General features: G+C 39.9%; 1 protein-coding gene across 3 annotated transcripts in view; it reads left to right on the plus strand.

Moving 5' to 3' along the window:
- strip2 (striatin interacting protein 2) overlaps window positions 1-20,314 on the plus strand; it is a 34,235-nt gene that overhangs the window by 5,837 nt on the left and 8,084 nt on the right. For 2 of the 3 annotated variants that reach the window (XM_046071651.1, XM_046071650.1), the window contains exons 2-13: window positions 3,905-3,974; window positions 5,913-5,987; window positions 10,295-10,429; window positions 10,895-11,015; window positions 12,153-12,221; window positions 12,975-13,081; window positions 13,325-13,452; window positions 13,875-14,063; window positions 18,235-18,467; window positions 19,516-19,581; window positions 19,664-19,727; window positions 20,044-20,115. In XM_046071651.1, the coding sequence (XP_045927607.1) occupies window positions 3,905-3,974; window positions 5,913-5,987; window positions 10,295-10,429; window positions 10,895-11,015; window positions 12,153-12,221; window positions 12,975-13,081; window positions 13,325-13,452; window positions 13,875-14,063; window positions 18,235-18,467; window positions 19,516-19,581; window positions 19,664-19,727; window positions 20,044-20,115 (1,329 nt within the window). Of the gene's footprint in view, window positions 1-3,904; window positions 3,975-5,912; window positions 5,988-10,294; window positions 10,430-10,894; window positions 11,016-12,152; window positions 12,222-12,974; window positions 13,082-13,324; window positions 13,453-13,874; window positions 14,064-14,714; window positions 14,766-18,234; window positions 18,468-19,515; window positions 19,582-19,663; window positions 19,728-20,043; window positions 20,116-20,314 lie in introns of all 3 variants that reach the window. The other variant, XM_046071652.1, reaches the window with a different exon arrangement.

Below are 20,314 nucleotides of genomic sequence, written 5' to 3' on the forward strand. Positions count from 1 at the left end.
TTCGTTGGAGGAGCGCAGTGGCCGAGAAGGAACGTAAGCTTGTATTATGGAGTTTAGGTAGATGGGTGCAGACCCAGTAGTCACTCTGTATGCAAGCATTAGTGACTTGATTTTGATTCGGGAGGCCATGGGTAGCCAGTGGAGGTCACTGAGTAATGGAGTGACATGAGTCCTTTTGGGCTGACCAAAAACCAGATGCGCTGCTGCGTTCTGAACCATTTGAAGGGGTTTCACTGCACAAGCTGAAAGACCTACTATGAGGGCATTGCAGTAGTCAAAGAGGGAGATAATCATGGCCTGAACCAGAAGCTGGGTGGCGTACTGAGTAAGGTAAGGCCTGATCTTTCTAACGTTGTATAGAGGAAAGCGGCAAAACCAAGAGACAGCAGCAACATGGTGTGTAAAGGACAGCTGTTCATCAATGATGTCGCCCAAGTTTCTCACCACCCTGGTTGGAGTGATGGTTGAGGAGTCAATTTATAGTTTGATGTTATGGTGGATAGATTGCTTGGCTGGAATGACTAAGAGTTCAGTCTTAGAGAGGTTTAGTTGAAGGTGGCAAGCCTTCATCTGTGCAGATATGTCCAAGAGACAGTCCATGATCCGTGCCAAGACGGTGGGGTCGTCTGGCGGGAAGGATAGGTAGAGCTGCGTATCATCTGCGTAGCAGTGATAAGGGAAGCCATGTGAGGTGGTGTAAATTGAGAAGAGAAGGGACCCTAGCACCGAGTCTTGGGCCACCCCTGTGGAGAGGCAGTGGTAGGAAGATAATTGTCCTTGCCACAAAACAATTGTAGGAAGGCCCCGAGAGGTAGGATTTGAACCGCAGGAGTGCTTTGCCCGAGGTGCCCATTGCTGAGTGCGGATAGCAGGATCCTTTGATTGACTGTGTCAAAGGCAGCTGATAGGTCAAGCAGGATAAGAACTGAGGATTGTCTGCAGCTTTAGCTGACCTTAGGGCTTCTTAAAACCAGACTGATATGGATCTAGGAGGTCATTCCGTGAGAGGAATTCTGAATTTTTTCTCCAGCAATTCAGCTGCGCCATCATATCTTTTAGTCTCTAGTATGGTCTTTTCTTAAGACCCTCCCTGCCTGGTAAATGTTAAATTATAAATTATATTCCACATACCCAGTTTGTAATGTACTGACGTAATGTAGTGTAATGACTTTTTTGTCATAGATTTTAAGTCTCCTTCTGGCATTTTTATGTAAAGTCAGATGAGTTGCCTCTTCTTATATTGGGGATGCGTTCGTGTCAATTTTTTTATTAAAATCTTTGAGGGTTAGCCATATTTTTTAAGATAACTGATGTGAAATATACTGTGTTTTGAAAAATTTGGTTGAAAATGAAAGCATAAGAATGGTATAATGGATAAAAGCTGTCTGCAATGTGTCTACGTTTGGTCTGTTGGTTGGACAAAGCAAGAAATTTGAAGATGTCCCCTTGGGCTCTGGGAAATTATGATGGGCATGTTTCACAGCCATTTTATAGACTGAACAAATAATAAATGAATATTTTTTATAAATCAACACATTAGTCAACAATGAAAATATTCACTAGTCTCAGCTCTTGAGCGTTTAACAGACTGAATCATCAGACAGCAGGAGGATGAATGGGAATGGATTGTGCAGTGACAGCAGTGGATGAATGTTGGTGTTGAAATAGCCGTCTGCATCACAGATGATACCCCACAACAAGTCTGTAATAGCTGCTGTATATCTGAGGTTGTTCCTCGTAGGAAGGTGCAGTGGCAGAGTTCACTTGATAAAAGTGAAAAAACCTTTTTAATAGAGCTTGTTTTTAAAACTCATTAATTGGCATTGATTTGACATTTTACAGTGTTTAATTTAATTTGTATTGAGCATGGATTAGTTCTGTACAGAGGAGCAGATGGCATGGACAAATGTTTCACTAAAAATAGTTTACAGTTTGACCACAAGATCCCAAACATTTTATTTTCCGCTGTTCAAAATGCAAGTAACCCTTTGTTTTTCTGAAGGTGTGACCAAGCTTTTCACCGCATGAATGACTTAAACATTGAACCTTCTAAATGGACTCATGTTTTCAACAGATAATTATATGACAGCCAGTAGTGAGACTGGTGTTCCTAATTGTCCTCTTGGCAGCTGGATCAATAGTGAGCAGTTATGTTCATGCCATCAAAGACAAAATCAATCAAATAGACCTTGATGCTGAGAGGAACTTTGTGGATCTTTTCAGCAGCAAATCATGTGGACTGGTTGGCTGCAGTAATCATGATTTGATTTTTAAGTGACATCCTGGTACTTTTAACCGCAAAGCCACACTGTACTTCCATGTTCTCCAAGCGCTGGATTTCTAGGGTTGTAAAAACAAACAATGTATTTCAGGTTGGACATAATGATTTTCAAAACTTGTTGCAGATTGTAAAAGTGAAGGTGAGGCAGCCCCTGGTCACAAAGACCTACAGGCATTCTTCACTCTCACTCAAGAGTTATGGGTAATTTTGTAATTTTGGTTATGGGTTTGTTGAATCATCTGCACTCCCAAGTGGTTCTCATTTCCTGGTTTACAAGTGCAGTAATGATATCGAATCTCATTGCTGTGGCTCTCTGTTATAAACAGTCTGCCGGCTGACGTCCTGTGTATTGCAGTTCATGCTGGCTGGGTTGCAGCAGGTATTTATAGGACATGGTTACATGACAGCACGCAGAGTTGTTTAACCAGGATAGCTGACTCAGAGCACATCCTTATTTACAGTCCTGGCCCTGTGGCATTTTTCACAGGGTTAAACACATCTAACACTCGTAGCTTAGAGACTTCCAGTGCTGCCAGGAGGCTTTTTTATTCTCATTAACTTAAAATGAATCTTTAATCATCCCTGTAGGGAAATTTCATCAGTTCCATAGTCTGGAACATCAATGTTCCAGACTAATTCTCTTACTACTATTAAGCTTATGTTTGTCCCAGGCGTTAATCAGAAACAGATGTCTGGATATCATGATAGTATATGTTATTTTCGTACATCAACCTGTTACCACTATGCTGAGCATTAAATAGAAACTGGTTCATGTTTCCCAGACTATTTGTCTAGAAATATATACCATCATCAAGACCTTTTTCTAACCTTAAGGCCTCTTCATTGTGCAGTGCTTTCCTTTTTAAAAAAAAAAGCTATGTCGTTTCACAGCATTGGGAATCTGAGCCTCTGTGTGAGCATGTCTTGCTTAGGGTCATGCGTGTATGTGGATTGCTTGCTGGGACAAAGTTTTGAAAGCTTTGAAAAATAATTTGTGCGATTGCATGAGTGTGTTCATGGAAACTTTAATGTGTCTGTGTCGTGGGCACGTGCTAATCTAATCACAGGGTGAGGCTAAAGTCAGAGCAAAGAGAGACCCTCGGCTGGATACCGCAGTTAATTTGCTGTGAAGCATGTTCACCCTTTCCTCACTTCTTCCTCATGCAGTTTATGGGTCCACCCCAGCATCTACATGGGCTACTTTGTTAGGGAGAACATCCTTTAACTGTTCAATCAGACTGATTAAAGCACTGTCTGTGTGTTTCTCACATCTGTAATTGTGAAGGGCTCTGCATAATGGGATCCCAGGAAAAACAAAAAATGTAAATCACTAATCATTGCTGCCTGGAGATTCAGCAGCCAATCAAAACTCGAAAATGCACATGATGAGGAAAAACTGTGAACGAGCATGAAGAGAGTGAATATGTGTGTGTGTGTGCGAGTAATGTGTGGCGGTAAAGTGTGCTTGACCACAAATGGAGTACAGAGTAGTGGTAGGTGTTGCAAAATGTGAATAGCCTACAGTATGTCTGAGTATCTGTTAGCATTTGGGTGTCAGGAAATTTGTGATTAGCTGGGATCAGTGTCATACTATAGTGTGTACGTGTGTTTTGCTCCTCACAGAGCTCCATGGAGTCTCCCAACCTGGAGTTTGAGTACGGAGACACAGACACACTAATGGCTGAGCTTTCAGGTAAGACTAACCAGCTTCTAAACTCACAAGAATGCCAGTACTTTCCTAGAAATGTTTAGAAAATGAACCTTTACGTCCCTGATAATTGCAACAAAAGTTTGCACCCCGTGTGTCATACGGTAGCTGTGTTCATTATACTTGTAATATACTTTGCAAGAATGACTTGTTATTTTACTAAATGCAAATGATGCACCAAAAATTGGTTAAATTGATCTAGTTAAATACATTTATGTGGATATGTTTTTGTGATTCTGCTACCATGTCTGCTACATATTGTTTACTAAAATCTGGATTTCCCGTGATGGTCATTTTTAGCCATACTAGCAGCATGGCTCTCGTTATGGTAAAGATCTGTTGGTTGGTCAACTACTTTGGCCCAACAACTATTGGATGGATTGGCATAACATTTTGTGCAGACATTTATTATTCCCAGAGGATGAATCCTGCAGAATCTGATGATCCTCTGACTTTTCCTCTAGCGCCACCATCAGGTCAAAATTTTATCCAATATTTTATCTGCAACACTAATAGGAATGCCCATCAGGCTAGCAAATGTTAGCGTGTTAAGCTAAAATAAACTATAACATTGACCAGTTTAGCATCAACATGTTCAACATGGCATCGTTTTTGTGGGCATGTTGGGATGCTGACATTAGCATGTAGCTCAATGGACCACTGTGCTCACAACTAGCGTGGTTGCAAACTCTCAGTCTTGTTTTAGCACAAACGGTCATTTGTAAATCTGGCTTGTCACGTACCTTTGTGCACACGTCTGGCCAGGTTACTTGCGTGAATCTGTCTGCACTTTCGGTAGCTTTTATCCAATTCTCCATTCCTGTCAAACTGAGTCAGACTTGCAGCTAAAATTAAGAATTGTTCTTATGTGACACACACGATTTCACCCACAGAATTCCAATACCTCTGTTTCTACTTAGCATACAGACTACAATGTGCTACTTTTTTGAAAAAAAATTCTGCATGTGCATTCCTCAGGTTTTCTTCAGCTGTTTTATGTTACAGTGATATTCATAAAAACAAGACAATACGCTGACACACTACTGAAGGCAAAGAACAAAATCTTCTGGTTCTGACATGTTTTCCAGACACAGGACACAGTGTATGACTCATAAGCACTATTGTTCCAGCATATGTGTATCTTGTAACAGCTCCTGTGTGACTTTGAGCTTGGTTTATAGATGGCAAAAGATGCATAATTGACAGAAAAACAGTGCTGATAGATGTTTCTCACTGAACTTTAGTACAATAGTCTATTTAAAGTGTGTAATTTAGAATCCTCTCCTCTCCAGCACCAACTTTTTTTTTCTCCAAGCCAGGTGATGGGCAGAGAGAAACATTGAATAAAAGGTGATGGGCAGAGAGAAACATTGAATAAAAGCAAAATGACTGTCGACCTGGTAGATGGCAAACGGCAGCTGATCTGCCAGAAGTGTTTGTCACATTGGCAAACACACAGACAGTCAGAAAGGCTTTTTAGCGACAGCACCTCGGGGTCAAGGAATGACGACTGCTTCCAGAACAGGATGCATGGCAACATGACAAATCGTGAGACTGTGCATGGAACAAATGAGATCACCACTGAGGAGGCAGAAACTTTTTAAGTTGGTCTGTTTGTTTTTTGTAGGGTAGCGGAGTTTACCTGCCTCCTGTTTCTTTTCTATTCGAACTGTTCTATTTTATTAAATGCTGCAACAAACCATTCTTTTCTTATTGAATTTTTTTTCGTGTTTTTCTATAAAACGTAAGAACATTGTGAAAAATACTAAGAATAGCAGCAAATCCTCCTATCGGAGAAGCTGCTACTAGTAAGCAATTAAAGTTTTAGCTTGAAAAATGACTTAGATTAGCAAAATAATTGCTGATTAATATTTTTGCTAATTGTTTCAGTGCTAATTCCATTGTATTGTTTTCTGTTCACAGAGCTCTACAGTTACACAGAGGAGCCAGAGTTTGCCATGAACAGAGAATACTTTGAGGAGGACTTCAGGAGCCATGGTACTGTGTGTGTGTGTGTGTGTGTGGTCTGTTAAATGGTTGTAGAACCTTTTTTCGCTTCCCTTGATGTGTTTAGATTACCTGTAGGATACCAGGTGTAGCATTTAACTCCCTGTCAGTGGCTCACAGGAGAGAGTACAAACTGTGCTGTCTACAGTGTGTTTGACAAAAAATGGGGTCAAAAATACTCCCACTCTACGAGACCCTGCTTTGCAGCCAGTACACTGGAGGACAGCCTTTTGTTGCTGTTTATCACAGAGACCTTGATGGCTCCTCCAACAGTGTGACTGCTGTTGACTTACTGAGTCCTTCTGTGTAGCTCTGCATGTTGGCTCTAGTTCAGTGCTTGATAACAGTGTCCATTAGTAAGATCATGAAGGTTAACTAAACAAAAATTGCAAGTAAAATGAATAAATAGATATATTAAAGCCGTAATGTTACTTAACGGCACCACCTTAGCTACAATGCTGATGTTAGCCATAGACCAAGTACATTTCAGAGCCTCAATCTGTTTTTGTAACAAGCCTGGTAGCCGCAGCTGAATGCGGATATTTTGCCAGGCAAATATCTTTTTTGTCTGGTCTCCGTATGAGGCCAGTTTGCTATTGTACAGTGGAAATGGAAAATTAGAAAGGCGAGAAATATTGTTTTTGTCCATTTCTATTCAGACAGTGGCCAACATTTGGGTTAAACTGCAGTTTTCAAATAGCAGGAGGCACAATATTTGTTAAAAAAGTATGTAAAATACCATTTAAAATTAAATATACATCTCTGTTTGGTAACAAGCCCCTCAAAAATCACACCATAATCATTTTAATATGTTTTTTATGAAAATGAGAATAATGATAAAAACTATCATTCCTTCTAATATTGTAAATTTTGCATATTGCAATTGCAATATAATCGGTATTAGATATTTTTTCAAAATCATTTAGCCTTTGTCAACAGTGACTGACTGCGCCCACAAAAGTCAGCACAAATCGAGTCAAAGTTCATCAGATTTCAGTGCACCCAGAGCCGAGACAACGCACCACACACACACACTAGTGGTGAGACGTGCGAGAATGGATTTAGACTTCAACATACATTTCTATCATGTTTTCTTCCACCAAAAAAAGCAGTAAAAGGGATGTATGAAGTTAGTTCAGCTCACTTTGCTCACCACTGAAGTGCAACATAAGCCAGTGTTGCCCTTCAGTGTGCTGCTTTTTTTTAAGCCGACCTGTGTGAGGCGAGGGTGACCAGGCCACAGCAAAGCCCTGCTCTTTTAAACTGTTCAAAGAATGGTTGTCCCCACAGATGCAGATGGGAGAGTCCACCCTAACCATGTGATTAACATTTAATTACTAAGAACAAAGCAGCTTTTTCATGAGTTTTTGTCAGTCCTAAAATACATTATGTTTAAATACAATGTTTCTTTACCTGATATTTAGAAGTTTTGTCTTGTTAAGAAATTATATATATTTTTTCATGCTTTCATGAATATTTGCTGATTCTAAGTAAAATATTCCAAAAAAGAGAATATTTTATTCATCCACTATTTAGTGAATTTGTCTGCAATGGAGGCAGGTGTTTGGGGTGATGATATTGTCTAACATACTGCAAAGGTAACTCTGAGAATAAGCAACAGGCCATAAAGGTCTCACCTCGCTGTGGCACACATTGTAGACAAAAGAACATCTTTGCCATTTGGTCTAGAAGAAGAACGAGGCAAGCTTTGTCCTCATTTGTCCTCTTTATCTGTCACGTCCTCTCCAAGCTGAGTGGTAATGAATAGCAGGATTAGATGAAAGCTTCTCTGTTCTACATAGATAGAGCACAGAGCTGCCTCTTTGCATCAATGTCTTTTCATTAGTGTGTGTTCAGTGAGCACTGTATGTTAGTTGTCAGTGGATGGTTTTCCTTTTTGACTTCTGTTCTTTGTGTGTGTGTGCTCATCAATGCTTTTCACCACTACCCATAAATTCCCAATCAGTCACTTGCGTAAATCACTGTGATTATCACGAGCTGTCTAATTTAAGCTCTTTTTGGGGGGACAGTTCTGAAACAAGAAAGCATTTTTGTTTTCTTGACTTGAGTAGACAGTATGCTGCTTAATGCTTATTACTGTCTGCACAATCAAATGAAGAGTCTAAGAAAAAAACTGTGAAAAAAATAGGCTTGAATCCTTGACAGAGAAAGCATGCATTTTTCTAATGCTGTATATTTTTGTAGTAGTTTAAAATCTACTTTATTAGTGTTTATAATCTTGCTTTTTTGTGTAACTACTGTATGAACTTTCTTTGCAGTGTGGCGGCATTTGTGGACAGTTATTTTAACTCCATTTTGGGTTCCTATATCATGGTTATGTTCTCCAAGTGATTTGAGGACAGTTGTCAGTTGATTGATAGCAACATTGTAACAGTGGTTACTCTCTCATTTTCCAAACATTTATTACTTGATGACCTCATCAATCCAAGATGGCCATGTGCTTAATGCCTCAGGCATATCTGTGAAAAACATTTATTCAAGGAGGGCAGTCAAGATAAAAACAATAGTAGTATGTACAGTAAAGTATTATTAACAGGTTTATGTTTTATAAATTAAAATTTAGAGTAAAATGTAGTTTTCATACACCAAAATCCAACTGTCCACGTATGTGGACGTCATGCAACAGTGGAGTCAGATTGCATTAAGTTTGATTTCTGTAACCAGCTAGCTTATCTATTCTAATTTTTCAAAGATGTGATAAATTAAATTATAATAAAATGTACATTTAACAAATATATGAACATTAATAACAATGCAAACATGCATATTACAGCATTAAATTGCAACTTTTGAAAGGTTTGCAGCCTTAACATGAAATAAGAATAAGTTTTATACTCATATACTGTAACGAAATCAGTTTTAACTACAATTATGTAATCTGTTACATGTTGGATGTTGATATATTAAAACTGAGATGATTTTAGATGAGGATCACAATATGCTACTGGGTTTGCGCATACATCTAACTACAGTTTTCAATACCACGGTGGAGGAGCAGAGGGTATATGTTTTTTTATTGTTTATTTTCAACTATTGAGTATAAATACATAGCATAACATGACATAAAAAACATAATAATCCATATTGTCAGGGGTGGCATTTTACTCCTTTGTTACATGATGTCCACATAAGGTGACAGTTAAATAATTTTCTTTAAAAAAATCTACATAATGTTTTAATAATTCATGCAGGAGAGGGTTTTAATCATACTTTTTTGTGTATGTACTGTATAAACTTTCCTTCCAGGCGTAAATAATGTATTAAAACAAGATGATAATGAGTACAGTGTCTGATAGAAAAGATAATGATAACTACATTAAGCTAACGGTATAACTACATTAAGCTAATGAATATTATAACTACATTAAGCTTACGGTATAATAACTATATTGAGCTAATGAATATTATAACTACATTAAGCTAATAAGTAGCATTATGATACATTACGCTAATGAGTGTAATAACTACATTAAGCTTACGGTATGATAACTACATTAAGCTAACGGTATGATAAGTACAGTAAGCTAACGAGTGTAATTGATAGAAAAAAGAAAATCTACAGGTACAAAATTGTACTATAACGTTATTCTTGCTATCAACTTCATCATACACAACAAAAAATTTAAAGCAGTGACGATAATGAAAGTGTGTAAGTTACTGGTGGGCAAGTGGTCAAGCAGGACTAACTTATGTAGCTAAAATTTTAGAGTAAGTTAAGTAATAGCACTTTTTTCCAAATGAAAAGCTGAATTCACAAGCAATAAGATGCACCATCGCTCAATTGAATTCACTCAGGGGTTTTGCTGTTATAGCCTTACTTGGTCTGGTATGACCAGCTTATGGTGGCTGTTGGCCACCATTTTACTTTATTGCTGGACATTACTGAGACAGTTCGCTTACTTTGCAGGCTCCAAAGTCTTTATAATTCTCCACTTGTGCTACTGTTAGAGTGGCTTAGCGTTTTAGCTAAATGGCAAACATCTGCTTAGAAATTAGCCACAGCTAAACAGAAGTTTAGTATTTAGCATTATCCCCATAACTGCTGCTGTTGAGTCACTTTAAGACACAAACCATCACCACTCTGACCAGGGAATTGAGCCTTGTCTCTTAATCCTCATGTTTCATGTCTGTCTCCCCACTGTCACATTTTAAGGAAAAAATGTGGACATATATTCTAGTTGCCTGCATTGAACTGTCTTAAGGCAGTGGAAAAGGATATTGAAAAAAGTTGTCCTGAAAATAACCTTGCACACTGTGTTGTCGTGTCCTTTCTGCAGCTCAAGGCAGGAGGTGGATCGAGTTGACGGTGGAGGAGCAGAGGGCATATGTGATGAGGCTGCTGGATGCGCTGGAGGTGACTGACAGAGACAGGAGGCTGAAGGTGGCCAGGGCCATCCTCTACCTGGCTCAGGGTGCGTAAGGCCAGTACATTACAACCAGCAATAGGCCTTCTTCACAGCAGACATTTTGTCTTGTTATAGTAGGAAAAGCACAGGTGTTTCTAATATAAGTAACAATGGCGCCGTGCAGTTGCAGTGTGTATGCCATGACATTGTGACAGTAAGCCTGCAGGCACATTACCAGAACTAAATGGAATTCAGCCATCATTAATTTTATTATTTCCACCTGCATTTATGTAAAATTATATTAACTAATGTATACTAGTGCAAGTAATAACACACATTTCATATATACTGGAATGTATACTATATAATGTCAAACACCTATTCTGTGACAGAGAATATAAGGTAGATTATTTAAAAGCATTTAGTTTGTCAATCCCCTGAGAAACGCCAAGTCAAGTGCCAACAAATTGAAACATTTAAAATAGCACACAATGAAATGTGTACTCATTTTCCCCACACCTTTTCCCCTAGGAGTGTTTGATGAGTGTGACACGGAGGTGGATGTGTTCCACTGGTCCAGACATAACGTCTTCCTGCTCTACGACATGGGCATCTTCACGGCACTGCTGGAGCTGCTTAGCATGGAGATAGAGTGAGTAGAACACACCGAATATGCTGGGCATGTATGAGCCATTAAAATCTTTACAACAGATAAAAATCTGCCAAGAAAAATAAAATCAAAGTTGTGAGAAAATCAAAACAACCTCTTCTTTGATACAATCATTAAATCTACAGGTCCCTTTCACCTTGGATTTGCTTGATAAGACTTGTATTTACAATTCAAGATTAAAGGAGGGGACACGAAGGGCATGCAAAGCCAGACAAATAGTGCAGTCAACCCCTCAGAGAGGTGCAAAATAGTTCCTCATGTGAATTTTTTTTTTTTTTCAAATTTGTTTTCGCCTTGGGCAAGGGCCTGTGGCAACGAAAGAGGGTAGGGGGCTGTAATATAGGTAAAAGTGCTATGATGCTTCTCAGATAAAGGAAATTTTTATATTTTTACACTTCATAGGCAGCAGAGTGGGCTGATGGTTGTCATGTTACTGAAACGTCATAGGTTCAAGCCAGTGTTTCAGTGTTTCTTGTTTGCATACAAGATCAAAATTATCTCCAAGTCTTCCTATGTTTGAAGCTCTGGTCTCTCAGCATGTCCACTTTCTCCCTCCCATCTGCTCTGTACGGTAAGAGGCCCTCACTCGAGTGAGAGGTGGTTTGTGGGGATAAAAAGACATTGAGAGAGAGAGACAGAGAAAGAGAGAGAGACTGAAATGCAGGAATACAGGAAACACACTGTCTGTGATGTGCACTTCAAACCCTCCGATGAGGACACGGTGCGGCAGCGGCGCCTTCAAGTCAGCTTTGTTGCTGCTGGTGTCACCCTCGGTTGGGATCCAGCTCATCTTTGTTGTTACATAAGCTGCTCTGAGGTATCATGGCACAGTCTGGCTTATCACCATGCTGCACAGCAAAGCAGTGTTAGCAAGCCAATCAGGCAAACGCACACATGGTGTTTTGCAGGTCACGGCTGGTTATACGAAAAGCCTGAAAAACACATAACATTAAGAAGGAGGATTTGGTTGTGTATGTTGCCATCTGTATTTTGGTCTTAAGATATTTATGTATTCTCAGCTGTTATAGTTGAATGTATGTACATATGCACAGCCGGTCGTTTCTTTTTCAAATAAGCCACTAAAATGAAGGGCTTATTTACTTGTGGTTTTGTCTGCAGTAACAACCAGGCGTGCAGCAGTGCAGTGAGGAAGCCTGCCATCTCTCTTGCAGACAGCACAGAGCTCAGGTAAGCACAGCCTGCTCCACATTCTTCTCTCCTCACATGAGAATGAATAAGTCATGTCTGAAAATATTTTCCAATTCTTCTATATAAGGTTTCTGTCTTGCTCTTTTTCACAACATTTTTCAATTCGCCTCAGTGTTTCAATCCACAAGCACATATATTTACGCAAACACACCCACACACACACCTAATCTACAAAATGTCCTTCACGTTCATTTCCATATTCTGCTTCTGCTTAATGGAATTGATTTTTTTGAACAAAACAGGCTCTGCACACACATGTACACACTTGTATGTTCACACATACACAGAGCTCCAGTTGAACACTTGCAAATAATTACAGGCTAGAGGAGTAGATTTGCACCTAATTACTGCCACAAAATTGAAAGCCATTATTGTTATTTTAAACAGTGAGAGGCTTTTGTTGAGTGAACAAAGCATTTAATGCACAAAACACCACTTGGCTTACATCAGGTAATTGTGAATGCATGGTGCATTATCCTGGCAGAGCACAGAAATCATTTCCTCTCATACTTCTATTCACAAGCAGATCACATAATAAACCCTCCTCTACTTCTTGCACTTACCTTTCATTGTTGCATATCATTTCCTACATCATATTATTGTCTCTTGTACTTGGAGACCTTTTAGTCCCATTATTATTATTTAAGGCACCAGTTAAATGCCTGCCACACACACACACACACACCCTCACATATAGTCAAGTTGAGTCCTGTGTATTTCTGTTCCTTGCAGAGTGCTACTGAGTATCATGTACCTGATGGTGGAGACTATTAGAGTTCAAACAGAGGACGATAGACCTGAGTGGAGAGCAGCCAGAGAGGCCTTCAAGAATGAGCTAGGTGTGTGTGTGTATGTGTGTAGAACAAATACAAGGCACCTTTGCTGAATTATGTATGGTTGTAGTGGTAGTATACTTTTTTAAATGTATTTTCCTTTGATCTAATGTTTGCACACAATCAGGTTTTTTCTATAATGCAAACAAAATAAATCGCTGGTTTCTGGCCATCATTTAATATCTCATAAGCTTTTATATATCCATATATCCAATCCAAAAACCCTGAGTTTGATCTTTAATTCTTCAGGCTCACCTCTGTACAACGGAGAGCCCTTTGCCCTGCTCCTGTTCACCATGGTGACCAAGTTCTGCAGCATGAATGCCCCACACTTCCCCATGAAGAAAGTACTACTGCTGCTCTGGAAGACAATACTTGTTAGTACATTATAACCATTCAAACACTGACACAAATCTATTTCTGTGCATTTATTCCGTCTTCGTTTGTCTGTATAGGTTAGTAGCTGTTTGCTATTTACTTTTTGGGCCATAACAAGAGTTTTTCATTTTTTTTATTCAGAAATTGCACATATTTTAGGCAGCCGTTGATTTCTATTAATTTCACTATGCTATTAAAATGAGTTAAAACTTACTTGTGATGGGTAATAATGAGTAGTATTGTTTATTTAATCTTAGTACCTGCAAAATGGACAGACAACACGTATGGGCTGTCTTCAAAGCTTCTAGAATTAATTTTTGGCTGATGAAAATACATCTTCCTGCTCCTCCGGACTCTCTTTAATTTACTGTACACAAACCTGTGAATCACGGTGTTTCTGTCTCCTATCCTTATCTTGCAGTTCACCTTAGGGGGTTTCGAGGAGCTCCAGGAGATGAAGGTGCGGGGCCGGGAGCGCCTGAACCTGCCCCCGCTCCCGGAGGACAGCATCAAGGTGGTCAGGGCCATGAGAGCAGCCTCGCCGCCGGCCTCTGCCATGGAGCTCATTGAGCAGCAGCAGCAGCAGAAGAGAGGCCGCCGCAGCCGCAGGGTACAGACCCCTCCCGCCACAGAAACACATAAAAAATATGTATTACTTACACTCACACATTCTATTTGACTCCCTATTTGAATGCTCACATGCAAGTGCTTCTCTTTGAATACATACTTAATTTTAACATAATTAGACAGGGACATAAAGGCAACATTTGAATATGCATTCACTGAAAACTACATGTAGCCAAAAAAAAGAAGTGCAAATGTCAGACTGCATGTTTGTATCTGAAAGACAATCATCTGTTAGGTAGATACACACACCTACCAGTGCAGTTTCTCACATAGCCCCAGGGTTGTGCCAGGTCTTTATCTATCTCAGCAACACAGAAGAGTGTGTGTGGTACCTTTTTAACCCTACAGTATAACCAAACTATACTAACATCACAAATGCTACGTAAGACTAATGTTTCCATTATTTGTATTTTTATTGTTGAGCAGTAAAGTTATCCTATACAATTCCTTCTGTAACCCACCCTCTAGTTCTACGCTGGGTCAGGTTTTCCAAAAGTGCCAGAGATGATATTGGTGCTGGGATGGCTTTGAGAATTCCAGGCCCGTTGCTTTTAGTAGAGCTTCGACTAGACAGGATCTCTCTCTCTAATTGCCCTGGTGTTTCTCATTGCCCCTCTTCCTTGTTTTCCCACAGAGTGCCTTTGTTGATAGCTTGGAAGGAGACAGTCCCTTTCCCAAGAAGCAGGTCTTTACCCACAAATTCCCTCTCTTCCCACTGCATTATTTCTCTGCATTGAGCTGGACTTTTAGCACTCCTCTCCCACATTCCCCCCACATTCTCTCTCTCTCTCCTTCTCGTTCCCCTCTTCTCCTCTTATCATTTAACCTCATCCAATCATATCGGGATGCACCAAAACTGAGAAAGCAATATTTAACATGTCAGAAATGTTACCCTTTCGCACACTGAATTATTAAAATTATTTTGGAAAAGAGGTTGAAGCATGTTATCTGGACACTATACATTTAAAGTGTTTTATGGAAGAAATTAATCAGAAACCCAAAGTTTAATGCTCCAAGTGGTTTTGGTGCAATCCTACTCTCTGCCTAATTTCCAACACTTAAAGGTATAGTTTGATATTTAGGAAATACACTTATTTGCATTTTTGCTGAGAGTTAGATGAGAAGGTCCATACCACTGCTGTGTCTGAATGCTAAATATGGGGAGCTGCAGCTCTTAGCTTAGCTTAGCATGAAGACTGAAAACGGGGAAAATCTTCAAACGTCTCCTTACCAGTCCTTTAGTATCCATTTGGCTCTGCGTAGGCACCTCAACGCACCTCATGAGATTGGAATCAATCTTCTCATCTAACTCACTCTTGAAAACGCATATCCGCATTTCCCAAAATGTTGAACTATTTCTTGAGTTTCATTATCGTTACCTAAGTGTTTTCTTCCATTTATTTTTTTCACCTTTTTTTTTGTCTCTTTTATTTTTCTCCCTTATGCTTATCTTCCTTTCTTGCTTTTCTCTCATCCATACATGCCTATTTCCTCCACTCCCCTTGATACTTTTTAAAAACCTTATTTCCACCCTCATTATGCCATTCAATCCTTCCTACTGTTTTCCACTTGTTCTTTGTTCTTTCTAGTCCTCCTTTTTTCTATTACTCAATTTTTTTTCTTGCTTTTATCTCCCTCCTGCTCATCCTCCTCCCTGTCCTCCCACTCCACCTTCCTTCCCATGCTTCCACCATTTTCATCTCCTTCTCCTTCCTTGCCATCCACTCACACCCCATACTGACTTCTCACTCTGATTCTTTCTCCTCTTTCTCCTCTCTCCTCCTCCTTCACTGTCGCCTGCACAGTATGGGGGTGGGGGCGTTGAGAGACAGGGCTGACTTGCTGGCTGTTATCATTGGTGCTGGAGCGATCACTACCCACTGTCCCACAAAGACAGTCACTTCAGACATCTACTGTAGTAGCATCCCCCTGTAGTTCATCACATTGCTACCAGGTTTGGCCTCAAATCACCTTGCACTGTAGACTCTGGACTAGGGGTCAATATCCTGAAAATGCATTCATTGAGGAGGTGAACTAAGATCGTCACAAACATATTTTCTCTTCTGTAGGTGTTGCATTTGGGTTTTAGTTGATCTCTCTCTTAAATGGATGTCATTGAAAGCAGTTGTCCCCTAACCCTGATAGAAAAAAACACTAGCTTTCCCTCCCACACAGCAGTGAATGGCTTCTCCATAGAGAATGGCTCGTAACACAGTTCACCTCTTTCACCCTCCCTCCCTCCTCCCTACCATACACTCACTATACTTCTCACTTAGTCCAGCGTTAGTACTACCACTGGCGCACCATACATCGACTGCACTAGCTCAACTAATGTCCAGAGTGCTGACTCATGCCTGATGCTTGCACTATTGCTACAATCATTCATATGTGTGTGTGTGTGTGTGTGTGTGTGTGTGTGTGTGTGTGTGTGTGTGTGTGCGCGTTTCGCACTGAAATGGGTTTGTTTGTAGATAAGCGCTCAGTATAAAGTCTTAGCCTTATTGGGCCTTGCTTGCATTTTCCTGTATCTTTTGAAATGCAGATGCTTGGTAAGTTCAATCAGAAATGTTGCTTGTGGTTGCTGTGGAAAGTTGTCTTTTTCCTGCCACTCTAAGAAAATGTCACATTGATTTTAGCTGCCCTTCCAGGGTTTTAAACATTAAAAACACAATGTTTTTGCAAGAAAAGTTAAAAGAAGAGGGGAAATATGCTTATTTGCTTTCTTGCCAAGAGCTAGATTGAAACCACCCTCATATCTGTATGCTAACAATTAAGCTGGAGCCAGACGGTTAGCTTAACTGTAGCTTTGCATAAAAAAACTGGAACGGGGGAGAAACAGCTTGCTAGCTCTGTTCAAAGATAAACAAATTTGCCCACCAGCACCTGTAAATAAAGGTCTCTTTCATTCACATGCTATATCTTGTTTGTTTAATGTACAAACACTGAAGAGTAAGTGTATCTTGGCTGGGCGCAAGGACAACCAGGCAAGAAGAGGCCAAGAAGTCACAGCACGTGGCCAGCAGTCCAGCACACAGCATAAACCCACAAACACGCGGGAAAAAACAAATTAGATATAATGTGTTAAGTAGTAAGCTTTGGAAGAGGTAGTAGGTGTTTTTTTTTTATGTATGGACAGAGCCAGGCTAGCTGTTTCTCCCTGTTTCTAGTTTTTACGCTAAGCTAACCTAAGCTAACTATCTCTGGCTCTAGCTTCATATTTAACAGACGGAGTGGTATTGGATTTTTCATCTAACTCTTGGCAAAAAGAGGAGAAGCATATTTCACAAAATGATGAACCATTTAAATATCGATACCAAGATTGTTGTTGTAGCAGTCCTTTTGGATACATTCATACAACAACTTTAATGCTTAATTTTGATCTATTCCCTAAATGGGAATTTATTTGTAATAATGTTTAATTTGCTAGGCTGCTCACAGTACAGTTCTCCGTTTGCAAGAAACTCACCTTAATATGTTCCCCTTAGACTATAGCTGCAGTCTGAATGTAGCCTGTTGTCTGTGTGCTGTGCAATGGGGAGATATCAAATCCTGCTGTGTATATAACATGTTGCAATAAGTGGGAATAATGTAAACTAGATGTAGGCACCAGTATATTGGCCAAAACTCAAAATGAGATCGGTACTCTCTTCAAAATATAGGACATGACATTTATTAGCACTGAATGATCAGGAAAGTGGAGTTTAACTCGTAACACTGAGTTTTCCTATTTTGTTTCCCCTTTTACGTTGTTGACATAATTTTATTCCACACAGTAGATATTCTGTATCAGCTTGCACCAACACTTAATTGTTGTGAAATATTTAAATTCAAGACTTTTTTATGACTGCACCTTCAGATGGTCTACCCATTTTCCCAAAACTTTGGTATTTTTTCTGAAAGCTTGGGATATCCACTAGAATTTAAAATGAAGTGGGCTTGTACAGTGTTTGGCTGCACAGCATGAGTTTGCTTGTTAAGGGGCTAAAGGTCAAATATATGCTATAAGGTAAAGTTTATGTGGTGGATTATTAATCTATTTCCACCTATGGAATTTACAACATTTTAAAAATGGGATGGGCTAAGTACTCCTCGCTGTGTGTTTTATAAGTGACTTGACATAAGCAGTCCTCCTGTCCTCTCTCTCTCTCTCCCAGCCCCTGGTCAAGCAGGACAGCCTGGACACATACAACGAGCGGGACCCCTTCAAGAACGATGACGCCCGGGACGAGGAAGAGGACCCCGAGGACACAGACAGCGGCATCGAGGGCGAGGTGGACCCCTTGGACCGTGATGTCATCATCCAGCCGCCACCTCCACCGCCTCCCCTCAGACACCCCACAGAAAGGGTCAACTTCCCCAAGGGCCTTCCCTGGGCCCCTAAAGTCAGGTTAATTGCACAGTTTTTGTTTCTGCTTTAGTTTTTAACAGCACTCAAGAGTCTGAAATAAATACCCATTAACTGTAAAATACTGGTAAAAGGTATTTGGACTTTTTACAGTGTTAACAATTAAAAGCTGCAATTGTATGCCTGTTTTCAAAGTGCAATAAAGTGCCCTCTCACAGTATTGATTCTGCCTTACTTTGGGATAAATTACACTGATAATATCCATACATTATCCTAAAATTCAAAAAGTCACAGATCCTGCAAACAAATTGGCATTAAAAACCGCATAAGTGAGACCCTTTTTATGAAAAATAATACTGATACTCATTACTTCAGCTTCTAAAAATGATGGATCCCTGACGGATGTTTTTTATTAGTTTAAAAGCACTTAGCTGTTATTCCACCGAATAAAACCTTAAAGTGATTGTTGGCCACCTGCCATTTTAACCTCTAGAGTAGAGAAAACTTCCCACCCACAGCCAGGACTTAGCACCATTCAGCTGGCAGCTGGTGTCAGCTTCCCACCCTGATTCTGTGCCACCGTTTGAGGAGTTAAGACAAAACTCTCTCTCAGTTTTTTCTCCTCACTCTCATCTAGCAATACGCTCTCCATCTGTCTATTCCAGACAGAAGCATGTGTGTCCTCCCGGGGTTCCCGCCTCTGCTTTGGGGACATGAATAATGCATCTGAGAAAGGACACAAACACGTTATAGCACTGTGTTTATTGTGCATTAGTTATCAGAAAACCTATGTTCTGTCTATCCTTTAGTGAACCTTATCATTAAGTGTGTTTATGTCTATAGATCAGAGTGTTGCAACACACAGGGCTTATTAAGTAGGAGGCACAGAGAGCAGCTCACAGTGTGACAGATTTGACAAAGCTAATGCAGTGTGCTGTGCTCTGGTCTTGTTTGTGTGGGTGTGCGCACGCGTGTGTGATTGCTCCCCTGAAAAATGGCTGTTAAGTTGCTTGTTCATATACAGAGCTGTGACAGCAGGTGTTCTCAAATGAATCCAAAATCTGACTGCAGCCCATCTGTGAATGTACAGGGAGAAGGACATCGAGCACTTCCTTGAGACCAGTAGGAACAAGTTCATCGGTTTTACTCTGGGAAAGTAGGCATTTCATTGGACACAAAAAATATGCTTTTAACTTTTTCCTCTTTCAGTCTGGTATTAACTGTTAGTTGTTTTGTAGTGACATAGAGACCCTGGTGGGCTTGCCCAGGCCAATCCATGAGAGCGTCAAGACTCTTAAACAGGTGAGTGGGGAAATAACTCACTCTCAGGCTTTTTTCAATCATTCAGTCTCTAACAGACAGATTCACATTTCAAAATGTCGTTCTTCTCCTTTTGCTTTGGCTTATTATGTTTCCTAATCAATACTCCTTTGCTGCTGAATTCCCTGACATTGACACCCCTCTTAAAAATCCATACTTACTTACTTACTCAAAAGTGTAGTTACACAGAAGAATACCCCTCTGGATGTCAGTTAACAATGCTAATTAACACTCAATCCAACACCTTTTTATACAATATTTTACAACTTTTATTATATTGCTTTCTTCTCTTCTCCAGCACAAGTATGTGTCCATTGCTGAAGTCCAGATGAAAAGGGAGGAGGAGCTGCAACTGTGTCCACTGACTCTGGTCAGTAATGTCATGACCTTTTTGTACCCCATATAAAAATGTGGCAGCCTTGTAAAATTAGTTTCAGTGTCTTTAATGTTTTAAAGCCACATGGAAAGACAAACTGAATATTTAATGTGAATATTTTATCAAGATAGAAACCAGGCTGTGTTTGTCCTTGGTTCCTGAAATATGAGTGTTGAATTTATCCAGCATACTG

This window comes from Micropterus dolomieu, linkage group LG16 (genome assembly GCF_021292245.1).
Source record: "Micropterus dolomieu isolate WLL.071019.BEF.003 ecotype Adirondacks linkage group LG16, ASM2129224v1, whole genome shotgun sequence".
In the NCBI taxonomy this organism is placed as follows: Eukaryota; Metazoa; Chordata; class Actinopteri; order Centrarchiformes; family Centrarchidae; genus Micropterus; species Micropterus dolomieu.